The sequence below is a fragment of the Oncorhynchus mykiss genome, chromosome 12 (assembly GCF_013265735.2).
Source record: "Oncorhynchus mykiss isolate Arlee chromosome 12, USDA_OmykA_1.1, whole genome shotgun sequence".
Classification (NCBI taxonomy): domain Eukaryota; kingdom Metazoa; phylum Chordata; class Actinopteri; order Salmoniformes; family Salmonidae; genus Oncorhynchus; species Oncorhynchus mykiss.
In genome coordinates, this window is record NC_048576.1 from 27,638,751 (window position 1) to 27,664,580 (window position 25,830).

At 43.2% G+C, this 25,830-nt stretch overlaps 1 protein-coding gene across 1 annotated transcript in view; it reads right to left on the bottom strand.

The window, feature by feature from the left end:
- Positions 1-2,539: 2,539 nt before the first annotated feature.
- The window catches only part of LOC110537315 (plastin-3), a 30,706-nt gene continuing 7,415 nt past the window's right edge, over positions 2,540-25,830 (bottom strand). The window contains exons 4-16 of the mRNA XM_021623256.2: positions 20,631-20,760; positions 15,414-15,546; positions 15,162-15,243; positions 14,806-14,971; positions 14,433-14,575; positions 12,646-12,741; positions 12,336-12,531; positions 12,147-12,225; positions 11,890-12,007; positions 11,597-11,730; positions 10,831-10,954; positions 9,082-9,206; positions 2,540-3,536 (exon numbers count right to left, since the gene is read on the bottom strand). Of these exons, the coding sequence (XP_021478931.2) occupies positions 3,404-3,536; positions 9,082-9,206; positions 10,831-10,954; positions 11,597-11,730; positions 11,890-12,007; positions 12,147-12,225; positions 12,336-12,531; positions 12,646-12,741; positions 14,433-14,575; positions 14,806-14,971; positions 15,162-15,243; positions 15,414-15,546; positions 20,631-20,760 (1,659 nt within the window). The 3' untranslated portion in view covers positions 2,540-3,403. The remainder of the gene's footprint in view (positions 3,537-9,081; positions 9,207-10,830; positions 10,955-11,596; positions 11,731-11,889; positions 12,008-12,146; positions 12,226-12,335; positions 12,532-12,645; positions 12,742-14,432; positions 14,576-14,805; positions 14,972-15,161; positions 15,244-15,413; positions 15,547-20,630; positions 20,761-25,830) is intronic.

Consider the following 25,830-nt stretch of genomic DNA (forward strand, 5'->3'; position numbering starts at 1 on the left):
GACATGCCATTAATTAATTCAAAGGAATGCTCCACATTGTACCAAATTAATCACATTCCTCTGTACAGTGCATTCGGAAAGTATTCAGACCCTTTCCCCACACGTTGTTACATTACAGCCTTAATCTAAAATGGATTAAAGAGAAAAAAGGAAAAAAAAATCAATCTACACTAAATACCCCATATAAAGGCAGGGGAAAAACAGGTTTTTCGAAATTTGTGCACATTTATTTAAAATTAAAAACAGAAATACCTTATTTTCATAAGCATTCAGACACTTTGCTATGAGATTCGAAATTCAGCTTAAGTGCATCCTGTTTCCATTGATCATCCTTGAAATGTTTCTCCAACTTGGAGTCCATCTGTGGTAAATTCAATTGACTGGACATGATTTGGAAAGGCACACACCTGTCTATATAAGGTACCACAGTTCATGTCAGAGCAAAAACCAAGCCATGAGATCGAACGAATTGTGCCGAGGCAGGATTGTGTCGAGGCAAAGATCTGTGGAAGGGTATCAAAAGATGTCGGGAGCATTGAAGGTCCCCAAGAACACAATGGCCGCCATCATTCTTAAATGGAAGAAGTTTGGAACCACCAAGACTTTTCAAAGATCTGGCCGCCTGGCCAAACTGAGCAATCGGAGAAGGGCCTTGGTCAGGGAGGTGACCAAGAACCCGATGGTCACTGACAGAGCTCCAGAGTGGCGATGGGAGAACCTTCCAGAAGGACAACCATCTCTGCAGCACTCCACCTATCAGGCCTATGATAAAGCAGCCAGATGGAAGCCACTCCTCAGTACAAGGCATATGACAGCCTACTTTAGTAAAAGGCACCTAAAGGACTCAGACGATGAGAAACAAGATTTTCTGGTCTTATGAAACCAAGATTGAACTCTTTGGCCTGAATGCAAAGCGTCACATCAAGAGGAAACGTGGCTCCATCCCTACGGTGGTATTTGTCCTTTTGATTCCTTTTGATTCAGTCACTAATGAACACTAACATAGACAAAGTAGACTCCTCAATGTAGCATTTAGTTCCTGCAAGTCCAGATAATGAAGCCCATGAGAGCCAAAGCTGTCTGCCATCCCCTCATCTCATCTTTCTCCCTCACAGAGCTCTCTGACAAACTGTGGCAGACAGTCTCAACTTAGTGAACACAGTCTGAGTGGAGTGCTTAGAAAGCCTGAGGGGCTTGTGGCTGAGAACATTCCCAGAATCTAGACTAGTGAACAGCATCCAATGATCTGCTATCTGGGTTCACCATGAATTAATCACTACTCCACCAAAACGCCTCTGTATGGATGGAGAATACATCCATCTAACTAACACAGAAGTTCCACTATCACTGTACAGCAGCCTATTGTTACTTTATGGATTGATACTTGTGAATGCAAGCAACTAGACCATGCTGGTATCTGGAGAAAAGTAAGCAAATGTATTTGGGTAAATTGGTAAACCGCACTGTAGTAAAAATCCTAGGGTGGTGCAACCCCATCACTCTTTCCCTCCAGTGTAGAGAAAAGCCCGCAGGCAGACAGTCCACAGAGCATACATCCCTTCAGACCCCCCGCAGCACACAATGAAACAGAACCACCAATCACTATGCTAATGTTGTCTGCTTGTCAAGGGACAAATACTTTATGATCATGAATGAAATAAGGTTCTACAATGTATACTAAACAAAAACACATGTAAAAGTGTTGGTCCCATGACCTGAAATAAGTTCCCAGAAATTGTTTCACACCTTCAAAAAGCACAGGTGCACCTTGTGCTGGGGACAATAAAAGGACACTGCAGTTGTCACACAGCATAATGCCACAGACATCTTAAGTTTTGAGGGAGCGTGCTTTTGGAATGCTGGCTGTAGGAACATCCACCCGAGCTGTTGCCAGATAATTGAAAGTTTATGGTAGAGAAATTAACTGGCTGTGTTGTATTAGAGAATTTGGCAGTACGTCCAACCGGCCTCAACCCCAGACCACATGTGGGCGAGCGGTTTGCTGATGGCAACGTTGTGAATACTGTGCACCATGGTGGAGGTGGGGGTTATGGTATGGACAGGTATACGCTAGACAATGAACACAATTGCATTTTTATCTATGGCAATTTTGATTGCAGAGATACCGTGATGAGATCCTGAGGATCTGTACACATCCCAGTTCTTCAATGGCATGCTTACGCAAACACGTCACCCATTGAGCATATTTGGGATACTCAGGATGAACCTGTACGACAGCGTGTTCCAGTTCCCGCCAATATCCAGCAACTTCACACAGCCATTGAAGAGTGGGACAACATTCCATAGGCCACAATCAACTCGACACAAAGCAAATAGTGGTCACCAAACACTGACTGGTTTTCTGAGCCACAAAAAAAAAAAAAAAGTGACCAAGAGATGCCTATCTGTATTCAGTCATGTGAAATCCATAAATTAATGTCAACTGATTTCCTTTGTACAGCATTATATAAACTATCTTTAAAATCATTGCATTTATATTTGTGCAATAAAGACAGGCCTAAGTACAAATAAAAAGCAGATTTGTATGCATTGTTTTATTTATTGTTCTCTTTATGTATAAAGCACTGCAGAGTAAACATTTATACACTAGACAAAAACGCATTGGTATGGTAACGCCACTATATGGAATGCAGAAATATGTCAGCTATATTTTTTGGTCATGGTGAATTCAAAAGATTAAGTGGAAACCTTACTGTGCAACAGAATATAGCATCAAGACAAAATGAAAAGGAATGAAACTGAACTCAGTAAGCTCCCCCTTTCTTCCAGAGTAAGACATCTTTAGTCCAATACAAAAATGCTAGACAAGACACCTAGCTCATTTCAGCTTACTAGCTAGCATAATTGAAAAAAACAGAAACAGAATACCCTTCAGGCTTGGTCATTACTAAGGTTTGACCTTATGGCTTCTGTTTTAGAGATATGCAGCTGTTGCCAAGACCAGCTATAAATATATGCTTGCATTTCAATAGGGCAGAGGGGAAAGTTAATACTCCACAATTTCAGTTTAACCAAGTTAAAGCTTGTCATCCACTGTAAGGGATGTTATGAATATGTAGTGTGAACAGCAAGCATATAGTAGTAACAGTAAAAATGCACATACCATACAGCATTCTGAAACAAATGGAGTGTTACATATTGAGAAGTAACATACCAAGTTGTCCTCTAACAGGCCTAGTCTTCTTCAGAAACATGCTATGGGCTTCACTTAAGAATACTACAAAATATTGTGCAAACATATTGCTGTTCAAAACGAGGTTGAAGTAACACTGGCACTTTTAGTAACATTTTCTTCCACGTCTTTCTAAATTCCCAGGTCGCCCTTCATCAAGCAAATGGCTTGTGGGTAGTTTGTCGATGCCAAAGTGACACAGCATCTTGGTTAAGGCCACTTCATCCCCCGGCCCATCAAGCATGCGAACACCGTCATTACCATTTTGGACTTGACCTCCACCAGGTCGTCTGGGAGAGCGTAGACACACACCCCGATCTTCCTCGCCATGGAAATGGCATATCTAAGAGTAGAAATAAGTGGTTTCATTTAATATTGATCAGCACTTTCTTGCATGACAAGACATTGACATTTGTTGAATATTCATTCGCATGACTTCTTAATATATTAGTGTGCCTTTAAAGTATTCATACACCTCGTGTTACAGTCTGAATTCAAAATGAAGACCTCATCCGCCTATATACACCCCATAAATGACAAAGTGAAAACATGTATAGACATTGAAAATGAAATACTGAAATCTAATTTACATAAGTATTCACACCAAGTCAACACTTTAAGCGTTTATAGCTCTGAGTCTAATTATCCGAAAATTTGGTTGGTGGCTTCCTATGGATTGTGTGACGAAACTGCGGAGCCTCCGGAGGCCAAATTGAGCTCCGTACTGCATTCAAATTTTGTAACAATGAGGGCTCCATATTGACATGATTGGTTGACAGTAGGTGGGGGCAGGAGGTCCTGTACAGTGCATTTAGAAAGTATTCAGATCCCTTCACTAACATGGTTACATTACAACCTTATTCAACACAATACCCCATAATGACAAAGCAAAACAGGTTGTTGCAAATGTATTAAAAATAGAACAGAAACACCTCATTTACATAAGCATTCTGACCCTTTGCTAGGCGACTTGAAATTGAGCTCAGTTGCCATTGATCATCCTTGAGATGTTTCTACAACTTAGCATCCACCTGTGGTAATTTCAATTTATTGGACATGATTTATAAGGGGACACACCAATCGACATAAAAAAAAAGGTCCCACAGTTCACATAGCATGTCAAGCCATGAGGTTGAAGGAACTGTACGTAGAGATCCGAGACAGGATTGTGTCGAGGCACAGATCTGGGTAAGTGTACTAAAACATTTCTGCAGCATTGAAGGTCCAAGAACACAGTGGCCTCCATTCTGAAACGGAAGACGTTTGGAACCACCAAGACTCTTCCTAGAAGAGCCCCGTCGCGGACTAGGATGTCTTGCGCCCAGACAGACTAAACAACTTCTTTGCTCGCTTTGAGGACAATACAGTGCCACTGAGACGGCCTGCAACCAAAACATGCGGACTCTCCTTCACTGCAGTCGACGTGAGTAAAACCCTCGCAAGGCTGCAGGCCCTGACAGCATCCCCAGCCGCATCCTCAAAGCATGCGCAGACCAGCTGGCTGGTGTGTTCAGACATATTCAATTAATCCTTATCCCAGTCTGCTGTTCCTACATGCTTCAAGAGGGCCACCATTGTTCCTGTTCCCAAGAAAGTTAAGGTAACTGAGCTAAACGACTACCTTCCCGTAGCACTCACTTCCGTCCTCATGAAGTGATTTAAGACTGGTCAAGGACCATATCACCTCCACCCTACCTGACACCCTAGACCCACTCCAATTTGCTTACCACCCCAATAGGTCCACAGACGACGCAATAGCAACCACACTGCCCTAACCCATCTGGACAAGAGGAATACCTATGTGAGAAAGCTGTTCATTCACTACAGCTCAGCATTTAACACCATAGTACCCTCCAAACTCGTCATCAAGCTCGAGAACCTGGGTCTCGACCCCGCCCTGTACAACTGGGTACTGGATTTCCTGACGGGCCGCCCCCAGGTGATGAGGGTAGGAAACATTGCCACCCCGCTGATCCTCAACACTGGGGCCCCACAAAGGGGGAGGGGGGGGGGGGGGGGCAGTGAGCCTTTTCCTGTACTCCCTGTTCACCCACAACTGCGTGGCCATGCACGCCTCCAACTCAATCATCAAGTTAGCAGACACTACAGTGGTAGGCTTGATTACCAACAACGACGAGACGGCCTACAGGGAGGAGGTGAGGGCCCTCGGAGTGTGGTGTCAGGAAAATAACCTCACATTCAATGTCAACAAAACAAAGGAGATGATCGTGGACTTCAGGAAACAGCTGAGGGAGCACCCCCCTATCCACATTGACGGGACAGTAGTAAGTTTTGTTCCTCGGCGTACACATCATGGACAAACTGAAATGGTCCACCCACACAGACAGCGTGGTGAAGGCGGCACAGCAGCGCCTCTTCAACCTCAGGAGGCTGAAGAAATTCTGCTCGTCACCAAAAGCACACAAACTTCTACAGATGCACAATCGAGAGCATCCTGTCGGGCTGTATCACCGCCTGGTACGGCAACTGCTCCGCCCACAACCGTAAGGCTCTCCAGAGGGTAGTGAGGTCTGCACAACGCATCACCGGGGGCAAACTACCTGCCCTCCAGGACACCTACACCACACGATGTCACAGGAAGGCCATAAAGATCATCAAGGACAACCACCCGAGCCACTGCCTGTTCACCCCACTATCATCCAGAAGGCGAGGTCAGTATAGGTGCATCAAAGCAGGGACCGAGAGACATAAGCTGTTTTTCAATCTCAAGGCCAGACTGTTAAACAGCCACCACTAACATTGAGTGGCTGCTGCCAACATACTGACTCAGCTCCAGCCACTTTAAAAATGGAAAATTTATGTAAAAAATGTATCACTAGCCACTTTAAACAATGCCCGTTAATATGTTTACATACATATGAGCTGAGTAATGTAGGGTATATACTGTACTCGATACCATCTACTGCATCTTGCCTATGCCATACTGTACCATCACTCATTCATATATCTTTATCATCCGTTTAGACTTGTGTGTGTGTATAAGGTAGTTGTGAAATTGTTAGATTACTTGTTGGTTATTACTGCATTGTCGGAACTAGAAGCACAAGCATTTCGCTACACTCGCATTAACATCTGCTAACCATGTGTATGTGTATGTGACAAATAAAATTAGATTCTTAGAAGTGGCCGCCCGGGGAGAAGGATCTCGGTCAGAGAGGTGAACAAGAACCTGATGGCAACTCTTCCAGACCTCCAGAGTTCTTCTGTAGAGATGGGAGAACCTTCCAGGACAACATCTCCGCAGTACTCCACCAATCAGACTTTCATGGTAGAGTGGCCAGATGGCAGCCAATTCTCAATGAGAGGCACAACCGGCTGCTTGGATTTTGCCAAAAGGCACCCAAAGGACTTAAGACCATGAGAAACAAGATTCTCTGGTCTGATGAAAACAAGACTGAACTCTTTGGCCTGAATGCCAAGCGTCACATCAGGAGGAAACCTGCCACTATCCCTACGGTGAAGTATGGTGGACAGGGAGACTAGTCAGGATCACGGCAGGGACAGGGAGACTAGTCAGGATCGATCGAGGGAAAGATTAACAAAGCAAAGTACAGCGAGATCCTTGATGAAAACCTGCACCAGAGCGCTCAGAACCTCAGACTGGGGCCAAAGTTAATCTTCCAACAGGACAACGACCTTAACCCCACAGCCAAGGCCACCTGGGACAAGTCTCTGAATTCCCTTGAGTGGCTAAGCCAGAGCTCAGACTTGAACCCGATTGATTGAACATCTCTGGAGAGACCTGAAAATAGTTGAGCAGCGATGCTCCCTATACAATCTGACCAAGCTTGAACGGCTCTGCAGAGAAGAATCTCCCCAAATACAGGTGTGCCAAGATTGTAGTCGTCATACCCAAGACTCGAGGCTGTAATAGCAGCCAAAGGTGCTTCAACGAAGTACTTAAAGGATCTGAATACTTATACAAATGTGATGTTTATTTTGAATCAATTTGCACCAAGAAAAATTTTAACCCTTTTTCTCACCAAGCAGTACTGCTTCTTGACACTGCTCACTTAACCAGGTATCCAACCGCACCAATGTGTCAGAGGAAGCGCCGTCCAACTGGCGACCGTGTCAGCATGCATGCGTCCAGCCCGCCACAGGAGTCCCATCACGCTCTAGCGACAAGGACATCCCGGCAGGCCAAACCCTCCCCTAACCCGGGCGATGCTGGGCCAATTGTACGCCACCTCAGGTCTTGCGGTTGCAGCCGGCTGCAACACAGCCCAGATCTGTAGTGACGCCTCTAGCACGATGCAGTGCCTTAGACCACTGCGCCATATCGGGAGGCCTAAAAACCTGTTTTTGCTTTGTCATTATGGTTTATTGCGTGTAGATTGATGGGTGAAAAAAACCATTTAATACATTTTAGAATAAGGCTAAACAAAATGTAGAAAAAGTCAAGGGGTCTGAATACTCTGAACACACACCCTCCCTAAAAGCTGCTCTGCGAAGTGCAAGTAGTATGACTGCTCTGACTTCTACAGAGGCCGTATCACCGTAAATGTTGCATTGCCAATGCATATGTCCGGTTGACCACGCAGTGCCTTAAGTCTCAAAGAGCTTTCCACGCCTGGATTGTGCAACATTTGCCCACTCATTATTACATTTTTTATTCTTCAAGCTGTCAAATTGGTTGTTGTTCATTGCTAGACAACCACTCAGAGCTATCTCAGCCACATTCAATGTCTTGGGAAGCAATATTTGGCTTTGTGTTTCAGGTTATTGTTCTGCAGAAAGGTGACTTCATCTTCCAGTGTCTGGTGGAAAGCAGACTGAACCAGAGTTTCCTATAGGATTTCACCTGTGCTGAGCTCCATTCCATTTCTACTTACCCTGAAAAACTCCAGTCCTTCACGATTACAAGCATGCCCATAACATGATGCCGCCACCACTATGCTTGAAATTATGGAGTGTGGTACTGAGTGTTGTATTTGCCGCAAACATGCATAACGCTTTGTATTCAGGACAAAATGTTAACAGCTTTGCCACATTTTTTGCCGTATTACTTAACGCAAACAGGATGCTGTTTAAATATTTTATTCTGCACAGGATTCCTTTTTGCTCTATCAATTAGTATTGTGGAGTAACTACAAAATTGTTGATCCATCCTCTTATATCACAGCCATTAAACTGTTTTAAAGTCACCATTGGTCTCTGGTGAAATCTGAGTGGTTTCCTTCCTCTCCGGCAACTGAGTTAGGAAGGACACCTTCGTCTTTGTAGTGACGGGGTGTATTGATACACCATCCAACATGTAATTAATGACTTCAACAACGCAACGGGATAGTCAATGTCTTCTTTAAGGTGTCCTATGCAATACATTGGAAAATCTCCCTGGTCTTTGTGGTTGAATCTGTTTGAAATTCACTGCTCGACTGAGGGACCTTACAGATAATTCTGAGTTTGGGGTACAGAGATGAGGTAGTCATTCAAAAATGATGTTACTCACTATTATTGCACAGAGTCTAACTTATGTGACTTGTTATTCAAATATTTACTCCTGAACGCATTTAGTCTTGCCATAACAAAAAGGGGCTGAATAGTTGACAAGACATTTCAGCTTTCATTTTTAATTAATTAGTTTGTAAATTTTTTGAAAAACATTATTTCACTTTGACATTATGGGGTATTGTGTGTAGGCCAGTGACAAAATCTCAATTTAATCAATTTTAAATTCAGGCTGTAACAAAATATGGAAAAAGTCCAGGAGTGTGAATACTTTCAAAGGCACTTCACAACCCCCATATTTCAGGTTAACAGGAAGTATAGCAAAAACCAGTAAGAAATTGAAGCTTGAATTCTTATTATAGGTCACTAACCCATATCAAAGTTTGTCTGGACAGGTTCATCAGTGGAAGTCTTACTTGGCATTCTCCAACTTGTCCTCAGCTGCTAGGCTGCCAGTCTTGACCAGGTCATAGCTGATGCTGCCAGGTTGGATGGCATCAATCAGGTCCACCACTGGTAAACTGTTGCTGATCTCCTTGTCCTGACAAACAAGGGGAGAAGACCGTGTTAAATACCCGCTTCGGAAATCAGTTCAAGTACTGTGTCAGAATTTGTGGTGTCACATTAGGTCTGCTGACTAGATGTATTGACTAAGTATCACTACAGTACAGATGCACACTAAAACTGTCAAATAACTAAGAAAGAAAAGTATTTTAGAAAATAGAACATACATACACACACAAAGTGGGGCAAAAAAAGTATTTAGTCAGCCACCAATTGTGCAAGTTCTCCCACTTAAAAAGATGAGGCCTGTCATTTATCATAGGTACACTTCAACTATGACAGACAAAATGAGAAGAAAAAATCCAGAAAAATCACTGTAGGATTTTTTATGAATTTATTTGCAAATTATAGTGGAAAATAAGTATTTGGTCAATAACAAAAGTTTCTCAATACTTTGTTATATACCCTTTGTTGGCAATGACAGAGGTCAAATGTTTTCTGTAAGTCTTCACAAGGTTCACACACACTGTTGCTGGTATTTTGGCCCATTCCTCCATGCAGATCTCCTCTAGAGCAGTGATGTTTTGGGGCTGTTGCTGGGCAACAGACTTTCAACTCCCTCCAAAGAGTTTCTATGGGGTTGAGATCTGGAGACTGGCTAGGCCACTCCAGGACTTTGAAATGCTTCTTACGAAGCCACTCCTTTGTTGCCCGGGCGGTGTGTTTGGGATCATTGTCATGCTGAAAGACCCAGCCACGTTTCATCTTCAATGCCCTTGCTGATAGGAGGTTTTCACTCAAAATCTCACGATACGTGGCCCCATTCATTCTTTCCTTTACACGGATCAGTCGTCCTGGTCCCTTTGCAGAAAAACAGCCCCAAAGCATGATGTTTCCACCCCCATTCTTCACAGTAGGTATGGTGTTCTTTGGATGCAACTCAGCATTCTTTGTCCTCCAAACACGAGTTGAGGTTTTACCAAAAAGTTATAGTTTGGTTTCATCTGACCATATGACATTCTCCCAATCTTCTGGATCATCCAAATGCTCTCTAGCAAACTTCAGACGGGCCTGGACATGTACTGGCTTAAGCAGGGGGACACGTCTGGCACTGCAGGATTTGAGTGCCTGGCGGCGTAGTGCGTTACTGATGGTAGGCTTTGTTTCTTTGGTCCTAGCTTTCTGCAGGTCATTCACTAGGTCCCCCCGTGTGGTTCTGGGATTTTTGCTCACCGTTCTTGTGATCATTTTGACCCCACGGGGTGAGATCTTGCGTGGAGCCCCAGATCAAGAGAGCTTATCAGTGGTCTTGTATGTCTTCCATTTCCTAATAATTGCTCCCACAGTTGATTTCTTCAAACCAAGCTGCTTACCTATTGCAGATTCAGTCTTCCCAGCCTGGTGCAGGTCTACAATTTTGTTTCTGGTGTCCTTTGACAGCTCTTTTCAAATAAATTCATTAAAAATCCTACAATGTGATTTTTCTGGATTGTTTTCTCATTTTGTCTGTCATAGTTGAAGTGTACCTATGAAAATTACAGGCCTCTCATCTATTTAAGTGGGAGAACTTGCACAATTGGTGGCTGACTAAATACTTTTTTGCCCCACTGTGTGTGTGTGTGTATATATATATATATATATATATATATAGCTTGACAAACCTTGAAGCTTGAGATCTTGGTTGTTTTCCCCGCCTTTGACAAGGTTGTATTGACCCATTTGACAATGTCGTCATCATTAGCCATCTGGCCATCTCCCAAGTCCTCTAGTACATTCAGAGTATATCTAGGAGAGATGTCAAGTGTTAGCTAGTATATTGACCAGTTTCTGGTGCACTCAGCAGTGGTTAGCATGCAGTCACTGAAGATCAGGCAAGAGTAAATGGAAAATCAACTTATTCATCAAGATCTGCTTAAGAACTAACAAGGACAATATTCCAGTGCTGTTGCCTGGGGGCCAGGTTTACAAAACATTTTGCCATATGCTGCCTTCTCTTATGACCCTGATTTACTGTAAAGCAACCGCATGTGAAAGCATGTCAAATATCGCTGACAGTACCACCACAGATCGTAGTACTGTAACAGAACAAACTGGGAATTCTACGCACCACCTACTTCAGCCCATAACCATGCCTAGCTGGACAAATGATAAAATAACGACTTCTGGGTATTGAAGTAACAATGCAAAGTTAAAATTGGAGCAGCATATTTTTGGTTTCAGGAAACAAATAAGATTGGCAAAATATTTGACAGTATATGACTGACGAAAAGACAATCGGGGTAAAAATGTTCCATTCAGCCCTCACCCTGGATCTTTATTTTACCTGTGCTCTGTTTCCATAAACAACCAGAAATAAGAACTACATATTTTATCCCTGGTTATAAAACAATATGTTACATATTGATCTAAGCAAGTGCCAAGACTCACCTCCTCATGAGCTGCCACAGCAGAGCCAGCGTCAGGGTGGCGTTGCAATCATTCAGGTCCTGCCCACCAATGCCAACCAGAGAAAACTTGGCCGTCATCTTTCCCAGATCCACTGCATAGTTGCAGTTCTCCAACTGCGAGCAGACAAAACACAGTAGGAATCAAGAGAAACACAAAATTAGTCCCTCTCTAGAACTGGAATTGGTTGAAAACAGTCAGTTCTGCAGTATTATTTAGCATTCTTTCAAAGTAAAAATGGAGGAAAATAGATTTTATATGACAATATAGTCAACCTTTTTCATGTTTGTCCCAATCTTGGGATATGGTGGCTTGTTGACTTTGTTGGTCCAGTCAACGGGTACTTTTATCTTTTCATAAAGCTGAAGGATGACCAAGGCGTCTGCTAGGTCTCTATAGAGTAAAGCTACTTATTTAGGTTACTCATTGATAATAAAGCCAAAGAACACCACTGGTAGGGAGCATGTTATGAGCAGTAGGTCATTGGCAGTTTAATTTTTCATGTAAGTCATTAGTTGAATTTGGTACATACCCATACAGATGATTGACATGTGGGTTCACGCCCAGGGAATTCATCCAGTTCCGGAATGTTCCCTCTTCTCGTGTCTCACCTAAATAGAAAATAGAGCTGTTGAGTGATTTTAAGGTCTAGGGGAGTACAATATATACTGAACAGAAAGCACACAGCAACCTCATGACCAACAGACTAGCTCAACACCACCTTCCAGCAGGCCCCAGTCAATGCCCTCTCCCTCAGGCTTGGTGAGAGACGGGTACTTGTTGAAGAGATTGGCCACAAAGGCCAAGTTGAGTTTGGGGTTGCCAGAGACTACGTCAGCTGGTGTGACAAACTGGCGACAGTCCAGCCTGTCAGCCTGCTGAAGCATGTTCTCTGCCCTCTTCAGGTCATCCTTCTCCTACAGGACAGACACCACAGGGTCATGCTAATGACATTTCATGTATCCCTTCTGAATCTTCTTAGCCATGTTATCTGTGTATGGGATTTGTATATTTGCCGTAAAAGTGCTTACACTGAAGCCTGCCATGCTGATGTCTGTGTGTGGCTGGTCTTCCTCTGTGCATTTGGGGGAGATTTGGATGAGGAGGTGGAAATAGGCTCTGGAGTCCTGAAACAGAAATCTTGTTTCAATCTCAGCATTGAAAAAAAAAAAAAAACAAGCACACTGAGATACAAGGCTGTGCAGGCCACATGGGAACACAAATGGACAAGTATGCAATGACCATGACAGGAAATATTACAGTACAATGACTTTGAAAGAAAATATTACAGTACAATGACCATGACAAATTAAGCTATCGTCAATTCCTATACAGTAAGGAAGTTGCTCTAAAAAGTAACTTTACATGTTGAAAGGTCTGTCCGCTAAAGAAAAGTGTCAGTCAGATATCAAAGCACAGGCATAATATATAAAAAATTCAACATTACAGAGAACCTTCTATTCTTTCAAAGCAAACATTTAAGAGTCCAGATTTGGATAAAGCCTTGTTTGAGGCACATTCATCATTATTTTATTTAGCTATTGTTCCAACACTTCTTTGTGAAGACGAGAATAGTATTACATGAACCATAAAGACAGTTCACACCCCTTGATTTCTTACACATTGTGGCATTACAGCCTAAATTTAAAATGTATTAAATTGAGATTTGTCACTGGCATAACCCCCTAATATCAAAGTGTAATTGTTTTTTGACAGTTATACAAACTAAAAAAAAAAACTTAAGCCAATAACTATTCAACCCCTTTGTTAAGGCAAGCCTAAATAAGTTTAGGATTAACAATTTGCTTAACAAGTCACATAAGTTGCATGGACTCACTCTTTGTGCAATAGTGTTTAACATGAGTTGAATGATTACCTCATCTCTGTACCCCACACATACAGATAATTGTAAGGGCCCTCAGTCGAGCAATGAATGTCAAACACATATTCAAACACAAGGTTTTCCAATGCCTCAAAGGGCACCTATTGGTAGCAGACTTTGACTATGCCCTTTAGCATGGTCAACCTTTTACACTTCGGATGATGTATCAACACACCCAGTCAATACAAAGATACAGGCGTGCTTCCTAACTCGGTTGCTAGAGAAGAAGGAAAATGCTACAATTTAATGGTAGGAGAAAAGTGAGGTTGGCTCAACATTGTAGTTACTCCACAATACTAACCAAATTAAGAGTGAAAAGGAAACTAGGGTAATACTGCAGAAAATGTGAATAAGCAATTCACTTTTTGCCAAATAAAAAGTTATGGGGCAAATCCAATACATTATCGAGTACCACGCTCCATAATTTTCAAGCATAGTGGTGGTAGCATCATGTTATGGGTATGCTTGTAATTGTTAAGGACTTGGGTGTTTCAGGATTTAAAAAAAAGAGAAACATAATGGAACTAAGCACCTGTCAAAATTCTAGAGGAAAATCTGCTTCAGTCTGCTTTCCACCAGACACTGGGAGATGAATTTACCTTTCAGCAGGACAATAGCCTAACAGTTTTGACTGAAATCTGCACCCAACACCCAATTTGACTAAGCTTGAAGAATTTGCACAATCAGGTGTGGAAAGCTCAGAGACTAACCCAGAATGACTCATAGCTGCCAAAGGTGATTTTGACATGTACTGACTCAGGTGGTTGAATACTTATCTAGTCAAGATTATTTTCTTCCACTGAGAGAATTGTGTAGGTCATTGACAAAAAAACAATTAAATCCATTTTAATTTAACTTTGTGATAACAAAATTTGGAAAAAGTAAAGGGGTGAAAATACATTGAAGTCACTGTACATGGATTTTACACATCCATACCTTGATGTCCAAGCTGAAGTTACTGATTTTCTCCCAGCCTGCGTTCTCCAGGTGGAAGTTAGCCCAGCGCAGCAGCAGCTCCTCTGGAGACAGCTTCATCAAGTCCTCCAAGGTCTCTCCATCCCTCAGCAGAGCAGCCAGGGCTGAAGGAGACAGGGTCACAGGACATAGTCAGCTACATCACCGCAACTCACTGACCAGAGGTCTTCAGCCAGAAAAAAAAAGGTATGTCAAAACTGAGGACAGACTACCAGACATAAAAAGACACCTTTGATCCTTCTAATAAGTCAATGTACCATGATGAGGAATAAAATGGTTAAATACCAGGTTCATGAGTCACCAAAGATGTGATAGTGCTGTGAAAGCCCCTCACCTTCATTCCTGCTGAGCTCGATGTCAGCGAACAGGCCGATCTTGATGATTTGCCACAGCAGGCCCAGCACCAGGTGGGGCTTCCCTTCCCTAAGGTCCAGAGCCCCGATGTTCACTACATGGCAGCCAATGGCAGAGGCAGAGTTCAGAGCAAGGTTCAGATTCTCCTGTAGGACGAACAGAAACAAAGACCGTTTTGAAGTACCGTTCACGAAAGAGAAACAAGGCCTCCCACATATGTAAATTAAACAGATAATTACTGTCATATCTTTACAATAGCATGGGGTGGAATGACTAAATCTAACAATCACTCAGTCAACTACAGTATATGACCAGTTTGGTTGAGTTTGTAAGGACCTGTATTGTGAACGGTGTCAGTTTTGTCTTGTTTATGGTCCTCTCGTCAATCGTGTCTGGCACCGACAAGTTGATCATTTTACTACAGGAGCACATAAACAGCTGGTTTATGAGGGGTCCTAATGTTGGAAGACACAGAGGTATGCCCCATTTCAAACCACCACGTGTAAGGAAAAATAGCTGTATTAGGGGCTGTAAGGCTTGAAGGGCAGGAATTATACAGAACACAATTATATAAATCTATGGTCTCACCAAAGAACGATGCCGTCGCCCAGGGACTTGAAGAGGGAGTCTGAGTTGGGGTCCATGGGCAGGGCGTGCTTGCAGTCAGGGTCATTCTCCAGTGCTGTGTTTATCCAGTTGACAAAAGCGTACCGTTCCTCCTCTGCATAGGGCAGCACAGAGAAACACCAAGTCAACAACTAGCACCACATCATAAGTGGCGGTCGGTGCCGTTTAAAATGAGGGAGGACGATAAAACATTTTATCATTTCAAATACAGTATATTGGATGACTGTCATTCAGCCCCGGCCTGCTAGCTGTCTGAATCGCTGTGTCTCCAGCCAGCCCAACCCCTCACTGGACCCCTATTGATCACCCGGCTACGCATGCCTCTCCCTAATATCAATATGCCTTGTCTATTACTGTCCTGGTTAGAGATCATCTTATTTCACTGTAGAGCCTCTAGCCCTGCTCAATATTCCTTAACCTACCATTTAGTTCCACCTCCCACATATGCGGTGACATCACCTGGTATAAACGTCTCTAGAGACAATCTCTCATCATTACTCAATGCCTAGGTTTACCTCCAAAGTACTCACATCCTACCATACATCTGTCTGTACATTATGCCTTGAATCTAGTCTCTCATGCCCAGAAACCTGCTCCTTTTACTCTCTGCTCTGAACGCACTAAGCAACCAGTCCTGTTAGCCTTTAGCCGTACCCTTATCCTACTCCTCCTCTTTTCCTCTGGTGATGTAGAGGTGAATCCAGGCCCTGCAGTGCCTAGCTCCACTCCTACTCCACAGGTGCTCTCATTTGTTGACTTCTGTAACCGTAAAAGCCTTGGTTTCACGCATGTTAACATTAGAAGCTTCCCCCCCGTTTTATTCACTGCTTTAGCACACTCGGCCAACCTGGATGTCCTAGCCGTGTCTGAATCCAGGCTTAGGAAGTCCACCAAAACCCCATCCCTAACATTTTCTGACAAGATAGAACTGCCAAAGGGGGCGGTGTTGCAATCTACTGCAGAGATAGAACTCTGTCGTACTATCATCTCGAACTTCTACTTTTAAAAATCCATCTTTCCAGAAACAAGTCTCTCACTGTTGCCGCTTGCTATAGACCACCCTCTGCCCCCAGCTGTGCCTTGGACACGATGTGAATTGATTGCCTGCCCCCCCCATATCTATCTTAAAAGCTTGTGCTGCTAGGTGACCTAAACTGTGACATGCTTAACACCTCAGCCATCCTACAATATAAGCTAGATGCCCTAAATCGCACACAAATTATCAATGAACCCACCAGATGCAACCCCAAATCCGTAAACAGGGGCACCCTCAGATTTCATCCTAACCAACCTGCCCTCCAAATACACCTCCGCTGTCTTCAACCAAGACCTCAGCCTCATTGCCTGCATCCGTAATTAGTTTGCGGTTAAACAACCACCCCTCACTGTCAAACGCTCCCTAAAAACACTTGTGAGCAGGCCTTTCTAGTCGACCTGGCGCGGGTATCCTGGAAGGATATTGACCTCACTCCGTCAGTAGAGGATGACTGATTCTTTAAAAGTGCTTTCCTCAACATCTTAAATAAGCATGCACCATTCAAAAAATGTAGAACCAGGAACCGATATAGTCCTTGGTTCTCTCCAGACCCGACTGCCCTTGACCAGCGCAAAAACATCCTGTGGCGTTCTGCATTAGCGTCGAACAGCCCCCGTGATACGCAACTTTTCAGGGAAGTTAGGAACAAATACACAGGGAGTTTGAAAAAGCTAGCCTTTGCTTTCCTAACAGAAATTTGCATCCTGTAGCACAAACTACAAAAAGTTCTGGGACACTAAAGTCCATGGAGCATAAGAGCACCTCCCAACTGCCCTGAGGCTAGGAAACACTTATCACCAATAAATCCACAAGAGAATTTCAATAAGCATTTTTCTACAGCTGGCCATGCTTTCCACCTGGCGACCCCAGTCAACAGCCCTGCACTCCACATAACTCACCCAAATCTCCCCAACCCAAATAGCTGATGTTCTGAAGGAGCTGCAAAATCTGAACCCCTACAAAATCAGCAGAGATAGATAATCTGGACCCTCTTAAATTATCTGCTGAAATTGTTGCAACCCCTATTACTAACCTGTTCAACCTCTTTCGTATCGTCTGAGATTCACAGATTGGAAAGCTGCCACAGTCATCCCCCTCTTCAAAAGGGGGAGACACTAGACCCAAACTGCTACAGACCTAAATCTATTCTACCCTGCCTTGCTAAGGTCTTTGAAAGCCAAGTTAACAAACAGCTTAAAACATTTTAAATCTCACCGTACCTTCTCTGCTATGCAATCTGGTTTCAGAGCTGGTCATGGGTGCACCTCAGCCACACTCAAGGTCCTAAACGATATCATAACCACCATCGATATTCATCGACCTGGCTAAGGATTTCAACTGTCAATCACAACATTCTTATTGGCAGACTCAACAGCCTTGGTTTCTCAAATGATTGCGTCGCCTGGCTCACCAACTACTTCTCAGACAGAATTCAGTGTGTCAAATCGGAGGGCCTGTTGTCCAGACCTCTGGCAGTCTCTATGGGGGTGCCACAGGGTTCAATTCTCAGGCCAACTCTTTTCTCTGTATACATCTGTCGCTCTTGCTGCTGGTGATTGTCTGATCCACCTCCACGCAGATGACACCATTGTGTATACACCTGGCCCTTCTTTGGACACTAAACTAACCTCTAGATGAGCTTCAATGCCATACAACTCTCCTTCCGTGGCCTCCAATTGCTCTTAAAATGCAAGTAAAACTAAATGCATGCTCTTCAACCGATCACTGCCCGCACCTGCCCGCCCGCCCAGCATCACTACTCTGGACGGTTGTGACTTAGAAAATGTGGACAACTACAAATACCTAGGTGTCTGGTTAGACTAAACTCTCCTTCCAGACTCACATTAAACATGTCCAATCCAAAATTATATCTAGAATCGGCTTCCTATTTCACAACAAAGCATCCTTCACTCATGCTGCCAAACATAGTCAGTTTTACAAGGGTATCCTACTGATCCTCGACTTCGATGTCACTTACAAAATAGCCTCCAACACTCTACTCAGCAAATTGGATGTTCTCTATCACAGTGCCATCTGTTTTGTCAAAGCCCCATATACTACCCACCAATTCAACTTGTATGCTCTCGACGGCTGGCCCTCGCTTCATACTCGTCACCAAACCCACTGGCTCCAGGTATTCTACAAGTCTCTGCTAGGTAAAGTCCCGCCTTCCCTCAGCTCACCAGAGCAGCACCCACCTGTAGCACGCGCTCCAGCAGGTCTCTCACACTGGTCACCCCCAAAGCCAATCCTTCTTTTGGTCTCCTTTCCTTCCAGTTATCTACTGCCAATGACAGGCACAAACTGCAAAAATCTGAAGCTGGAGACGGACCTCCATCACTAGCTTTAAGTGCCAGAGCAACTCTCAGATCACTGCACATAGCTCATCTGTAAACAGCCCATCCAATCTACCCAATACTGTATTTATTTTGCTCCTTTGCACCCCAGTATCTCTACTTGCACATTCTGCACAGCTTAACATTCCAGTGTTTAATTGCTATATTGTAATTACTCTACCACCATGGCGTATTTATTGCCTTAACTCTTATCCTACCCCATTTGCACATGCTATATATAGATTTTCCTACTGTATTATTGATTGCATGTGTCAAACTGCTTTGCCTTATTTTGACTAGGTCGCAGTTGCCAAAGAGTTAAACTAGCCTACCTGTTTAAAGGTGAAATAAAATATCAAATTCCATTCACCCAGCTCAAGGTAACATCAATAGATATAACCTACTACATGATACTCAAATTTCCCTATACCCATCATGAGGTTGCTACAACCTAGCCTATGAATGAAAGTTAAAATTCAACTTGAATGAATGTAATGTTTAGTAATCAGGGTGACAGTGACACATTCAACACCGTCCTGCGCACACACACTTTCCTGCATCTAGCTGATCTAGGGCATAATCATTAGTGCAGTTGAAAACGAGAGTTTCTATTGGACAAATTCAGGTATGTTAATCGCCATTCTGTTTAAGAAACTAACAGAAACTGCAGAATGAATACACCCCTGATCACACAAATGCAGTTCACTTTCATAGCAGCAACAAACAGAATGATCACTTTGCTTGTTGTAATTCCTCACCTTTCCCCATCGCTTGTGGACCTCAGCTGTCTGATCTGTTGAAAACCTTTAAACCAAATATCATAACAGCTAGACAGAGCCTACATAGTTGCCACCACATGACATAACGTCATAGTCAAACACGCTAATATAACGCATTAGTAAACCCGCTACAAATCATGCAGTACAGTCATCAAACACTTTAGCAGTCACACCGGTGGGCCCCGGTTGCAAAAAATGTATAAAACCAAATTCTTACCTTGGAAAAATGTCAGTGTTGAAGAACAGTATGCTAGCTAACACAGGAGCCCTCCGAGTCAGGTGTTTGAGTAGGCTAAACTAGCTACCTCTTCCATTTTTGAAGAAATGTATTCTTTTAAAACTGCTCAACCATTGTCTCAGACAACTTCTCACCACATTATATACACACACTACCAACTGTAGCTTGTGCTTTTAGTACTAGATTCATTATCTGATCCTGATTGCAGCTTTAACTGACCTTTTGTCCAGCCAAAAGCAATGATCGGAGTTTGGAGGACATCCTGAAGTTGTCAATTGTGTAAGTCTATGGAAGGGTTGAGACCCAAGAGCCTACTAGGTTTTGTATTGAAATCAATGTACCCAGAGGAGAACGGAAACCATCTATCCTCCAGCTACACCGTGGTGCTACCCTACAGAGTGCTGTTGAGGCTACTGTAGACCATTGCAAAACTGTTTTAATCAATTATTTGGTGATTAATATATTTTAAATAGTTATCCCCAAAGAAAGCTTTAATATTACCTATTTTTATGAAATTCACCGATAATTGACCTCCCCTTCCTCATCTGAGTAGCCTCCACTGCTTCATACACATGATTTGTCACTACACAGGAATAATCTTTATGACATCCCAGAAACCCAGTTATTGTTTTCGATTGGCTAATCAATACACTACAAAAGAGAAACAAAGCATCTACCTAAACTCATGAGTAAGGTTCCCCTAGATTAAAGCAAAGACCCTACATATATGCAATACAACATACTGTAGCACAATGACAGAAGTGGTAGGAGATGCTGTGAGCAGCTCACCAGAGAAGGAGTGTTGCGTTCCCTCGCTGGACTGTGTAGATGTCCCACCTATGGCCAGGATCCCCTCCTTCCTGTTAATGGCCTTCCGAAAGCTTTTGGCAATGTCACTGCTCTTCAACTCCTGGAATATCTGCAGTAGAGAGGGCAAAGTGCATTTAAATCGCTTCTTAGACCAGCTGATATCTCAAAGTGCTGTACGGAAACCCAGCCTAAAACCCCAAACAAGCAATGCAGAAGCATTAAGCTCCCACAAACCATGACATACCTCAAGATCTTAATATAGTTACGATTACGTTATGCTCAGCCATGAGGATTACTACAAGAGAAATCTGTATAAAAAGGAATTGTGTCATCTCGAATCAGTTGCACGAGTCAAAACAAAAATTCTATAAGCTGCAATTCTATTCAGTAAGGTTCTCACTGGGGAGAGGCCATATGGTAACAGAAACACCAGTGTTTAACAGGAAGCTTAGTGCCTCTGTGTACCAAACATTTCATCCTCCTTTGTAAGAAGTAAACATAGTATACTGTATGCTGAATGGCCAGGGGAAATGCTTTTGGAAATAAGGATGTGAGGGGGTGTAGGTTGGGTTAGAAAGACATTTGTCAATGGCCTAAAATCTATACAGGAGCCAAAGTTTGAGCCAAGTAAATCAACGCGTTTGTATTCACAGGCCCCAACATCTCTAGTCGCTGACCTGACACCTGCTGGTCTCAGTAGTCACCACCAGGTACTCAGCCTGGAATTGAGTGACATTAAAAAGGTGTGCGCCACAAACATCAGATCATGTAGCGTTAGTTTGAAATCCTAAAGCTTAGTAAAATTAGACATTTTCCATGAGAAGTTAAGCAAAATTCCTGGGTTTAAATTCAGAAAGAAAAAAAGTTGGCTTACAACAGTGAACCTATTTTATGGGATAAACAAGCCAATTCTAGATCTTGCGGCATATTTTGGTTAAACTATCCCAAATTCAATGGAATTGCAACCCTATGCATTCTTCCATCACATGTACAGCTGATTCTCAAGATCTTGCACACTAATAGAGATGCTATTGAGCCCACACTACTACACTCTGCGCCAAGGACTACATGCTTTCTGGTAAATTAGAATTACAATACTGGGTGGGGTGAATATATTTTATATGACATGATTTTTTGTTAACTAGTAAATAGCCTACAGCAAAAAAAATAAAAACTTCTGCTAGTTAGTTTGCCACCATGTGGGTTTTAGCTTGCTTGAACCTTCTAACTAAGGTGTTAATTCACCCGTTTCCATACACGTTTCCTTTTGAAACATTTATCTTACAAAGGAGTTCGTTAAACTGCTTCACCATTTATCTGTACATGGAATAGTATTTTTACACAAATTTTTTCCCCTAATCTTTACAGGAAAACGCCACGGGCACCATCTGATGGACACATTTCACTGCAACTAATGTAGAACGAACAGCTGTGTACATTTGCAAATACTGTGCCAAATCATATGTGAAGAATGCAACAATGCAGAATCTGGGCAAGTGCATAAAGTACTCTCAGCGCTCACAACAAGTCCCTCTACTTCTATTCGAGGTGAAAATTATGAATCAGACACCTTATCGATAGCAACAGCTCACGGTCCTCCTGGAATCAGACGTTTTTTTTTACTCATTGGAGGAACGTTGTCAGAGAAATGCTGATGAATGTTTTGCTCGAGCTGTGTATGCAACTGGCTCACCTCTGATCCGCACAGGCAATGTGTATTGGAAGAGATTTCTGAATGTTCTTCGCCCAGCATACATCCCGCCAACCAAACATGCTTTATCTACTAATTTGCTGGATGCAGAGTTCAACAGAGTTCAAGTAAATCATAGAGAAAGCAGAATGTATTGCAGTCATCGCCGATGGGTGGTCGAATGTTCGTGGGCAAGAACTCATTAACTACAGCTCCCCCTAAACCAGTATTCTACAAGAGCACAGACACACCAGTCTCTACATTGCAAATGAGCTGATGGCAGTCAATGACCTTGGACCACAGAAGGCGGCTTGGTCTAAAGTGGAGGAGTCCTAACCTCACACCCATTGGCTGTGCTGCTCATACATTGAATCTGCTCAAGGACATCATGGCACTGAAAACAATGGATGCTCTCTACAAGAGGGTCAAGGAATTGGTTAGGTATGTGAAGGGTCATCAAGTTATAGCAGCAAGCTACCTCACCAATCAAAGTGAAGAATAAGAGCACCACATTGAAGCTGCCCAGCAACACCCGTTGGGGTGGTGTCGTCATCATGTTTGACAGTCTCCTGGCGGGGAAGGAGTCTCTCCAAGAAATGGCCATATCAGTCTGCTGATAGACAGCCCCATCAAGAGGATCCTCCTGGATGATGTATTTTGGGAGAGAGTGGTAAGCAGCCTGAAACCCACAGCAGTAGCCATTGCACAGCTTGAGGGAGACAATGCCATCTTGTCTGATGTTCAGACTGCCTGCAGATGTAGATGCCCACTTCACTGTTGCGCCAAGCAGAGGAAACTGCAGTTCTGAAATACATCAAAAAGCATGACGACGTCGGCCTGAAGCCCATACACGCCGTAGCGTACATGTTGGCACGCAAGTATGCTGGCAAGACCATCCTGTTTAGTGCAGAGATCAACAAGGCCTATGGTGTCATCACCTTGGGCTGGATGAGGGCAAGATTCTTGGCAGTCTGGCGAAGAACACTTCCAAGCAAGGGCTTTGGGATGGAGATGAGATATGTTGGCACAACTGCCATATTGCATCAGTCACCTGGTGGAAGGGACTGTGGATCCGAGGCGCTTTCCCCCGTTGCCGCCATCATCCTCCAAATCCCACCAACATCAGCCACCTCAGAGCACAACTGGTCCTTGTTTGGGAACACACACAGGCTGACCAATGAGGGTTGAAGAATTGGTGGGCATCCGGGAAAATGAGGCCTTTTGAGTCTGACAATGAGCCATCCTCAACAAGGTTGGAAAGTGACAGTGAAGATGAGGCCTCAGTCTGATGTTCAAGAGGTAGATATTTAGGAGGTCCAAGGAAAAGACAGAAGCCTGAGAGGAAGACAACCAGCTTTAGTTTCGAGACTACCATTTTAAAGATGCATGTTGAAGTTTTTTTGGGGAGAAGCGATGTATCATTGGGGATCATTCAATATTCCCTTTTGTTGTTCAGTGAAATCATCCCATGTGAAGAGTCACCTCGTTTAATTAAAGTTCAATTTGTAACTAAATGGGGGTTTTATATTGGAAGGATTTAATCATTTGCATAAGGTAAAAGGTTTGTTTGTCTCCATATGATAAGTATATCCAAAGTAAAAAAAAGAAACGTCCTTACTGTCAACTGCGTTTATTTTCAGCAAACTTAACGTGTAAATATTTGATTGAACATAAGATTCAGACAAACTGAACAAGTTCTAAAGACATGTGACTAACATAACTGGAATAATGTGTCCCTGAACAAAAGGGGTGGTTCAAAATCAAAAGTCAGTATCTGGTGTGGCCACCAGCTGCATTAAGTACTGCAGTGCATCTCCTCCTCATGGACTGCACCAAATTTGCCAGGGTTGCTGTGAGATGTTACCCCACTCTTCCACCAAGACACATGCAAGTTCCCAGATTTTTTTTTTTTTGGGTGGGGGGGGGGGGGGCATGGCAGAATATTGACATTCCTGCAGCCATACTGCTCGTTCTGTGCGTGGTGGCATTGTCATGCTGGAGGATCATGTCACGGTGAGCCTGCAGGAAGGGTACCACATGAGGGAGGAGGATGTCTTCCCTGTAACACATAGCGCTGAGATAGTGTGTCGTTATTGCAGGCACTGTCCGATGATGCGGTGACACACCACCCCAGACCATGACAGACCCTCCACATCGATCCCGCGCCAGAGTACAGGCCTCGGTGTAAACGCACTTTCCGTCGAAGATAAACGCAAATCCGACCATCACCCCTGGTGAGACAAAACCGTGAGTCATAAGTGAAGAGCACTTTTTGCCAGTCCTGTCTGGTCCAGCAACGGTGGGTTTGTGCCCATAGTTGTTGCCGGTGATGTAAGGCAGGTCCTCACCAGACAACAGGCCTACAAGCCCTCAGTCCAGCCTCTCTCAGCCTATTGCGGACAGTCTCAGCACTGATGGAGGGATTGTGCGTTCCTGGTGTAACTTGGGTAGTCGTTGCCATCCTGTACCTGTCCCGCAGGTGTGATGTTCGGATGTACCGATCCCGTGCAAGTGTTACACGTGGGGGACGTTTTACATTTAACGGTATTAATATTTATTAGCATATATTCCTATGGAAAGTCTCCAATTCTGAATATTCCCCAAAATGTGCAACCCTAGTTAGCTTACATTGCTTATGCACTGTAGATAGAAGGCCATAGTAACCACAATCGTATGCATTTCCCTTTATAAATAATGCCTTTGTTGTGATTTAATTTGCTTTCAATGAAAGGATATTGTTCATGTTCATCTCAACCTAAAAAAATAAATAATGTAATCCATTATAGCAACTAAAAATAGCACAACCCCCTCTAACAAATATACTGTAATAGCCATAGTTATGTTAAACCATACAAAAAAGGCTGAATTCAAGATTTAAAATTGTCCCCCAAAAATAAAGTTCCTCATCATTGAGCTATGAGAAATGGCCTTAGAGATTATGAATTTGTTTTTTCTTTCGGGATGCAAGATGTCACGTCATTACTCAACATGGAGACTAGCACAGGCCGTTAAATTAATGTAATCACAGGCAAAACAAAATAAGGGCACACTACTATTCTGACCTCATTTCTGTGTGTACGTACACACATTTTACTGTACTTCTGAGTACCAGAAGTGATCAATTAAAATTGAGAAGTGAGGACATTTTGCCAGTCCTTACTTGTTAAGACCATTTTAGGTTTAGGAGTTAAAATTAATGTTAGAGAAATAAGACGGATAAATAGCTACATGGACTACCTCTGCATGGTCCACGGTCTCTATGCACACTACACCAGGGCGATTCAAACCTTTTCCTGAAGACCTACTTTCCTGAATGTTTTCACTCCAACCCCAGTTGAAACTAACCTGATTCAGTTAATCAAGCAGCTAATTACTAGAATCAGGTGTGCTAGATTAGGGTTGGAGCAAAAACCTACAGAACAGTAGCTCTCCAGGAACAGTGTTGGAGAGCTCTGCTCTACACACACCACCAGGGGTGTCAAACTTATT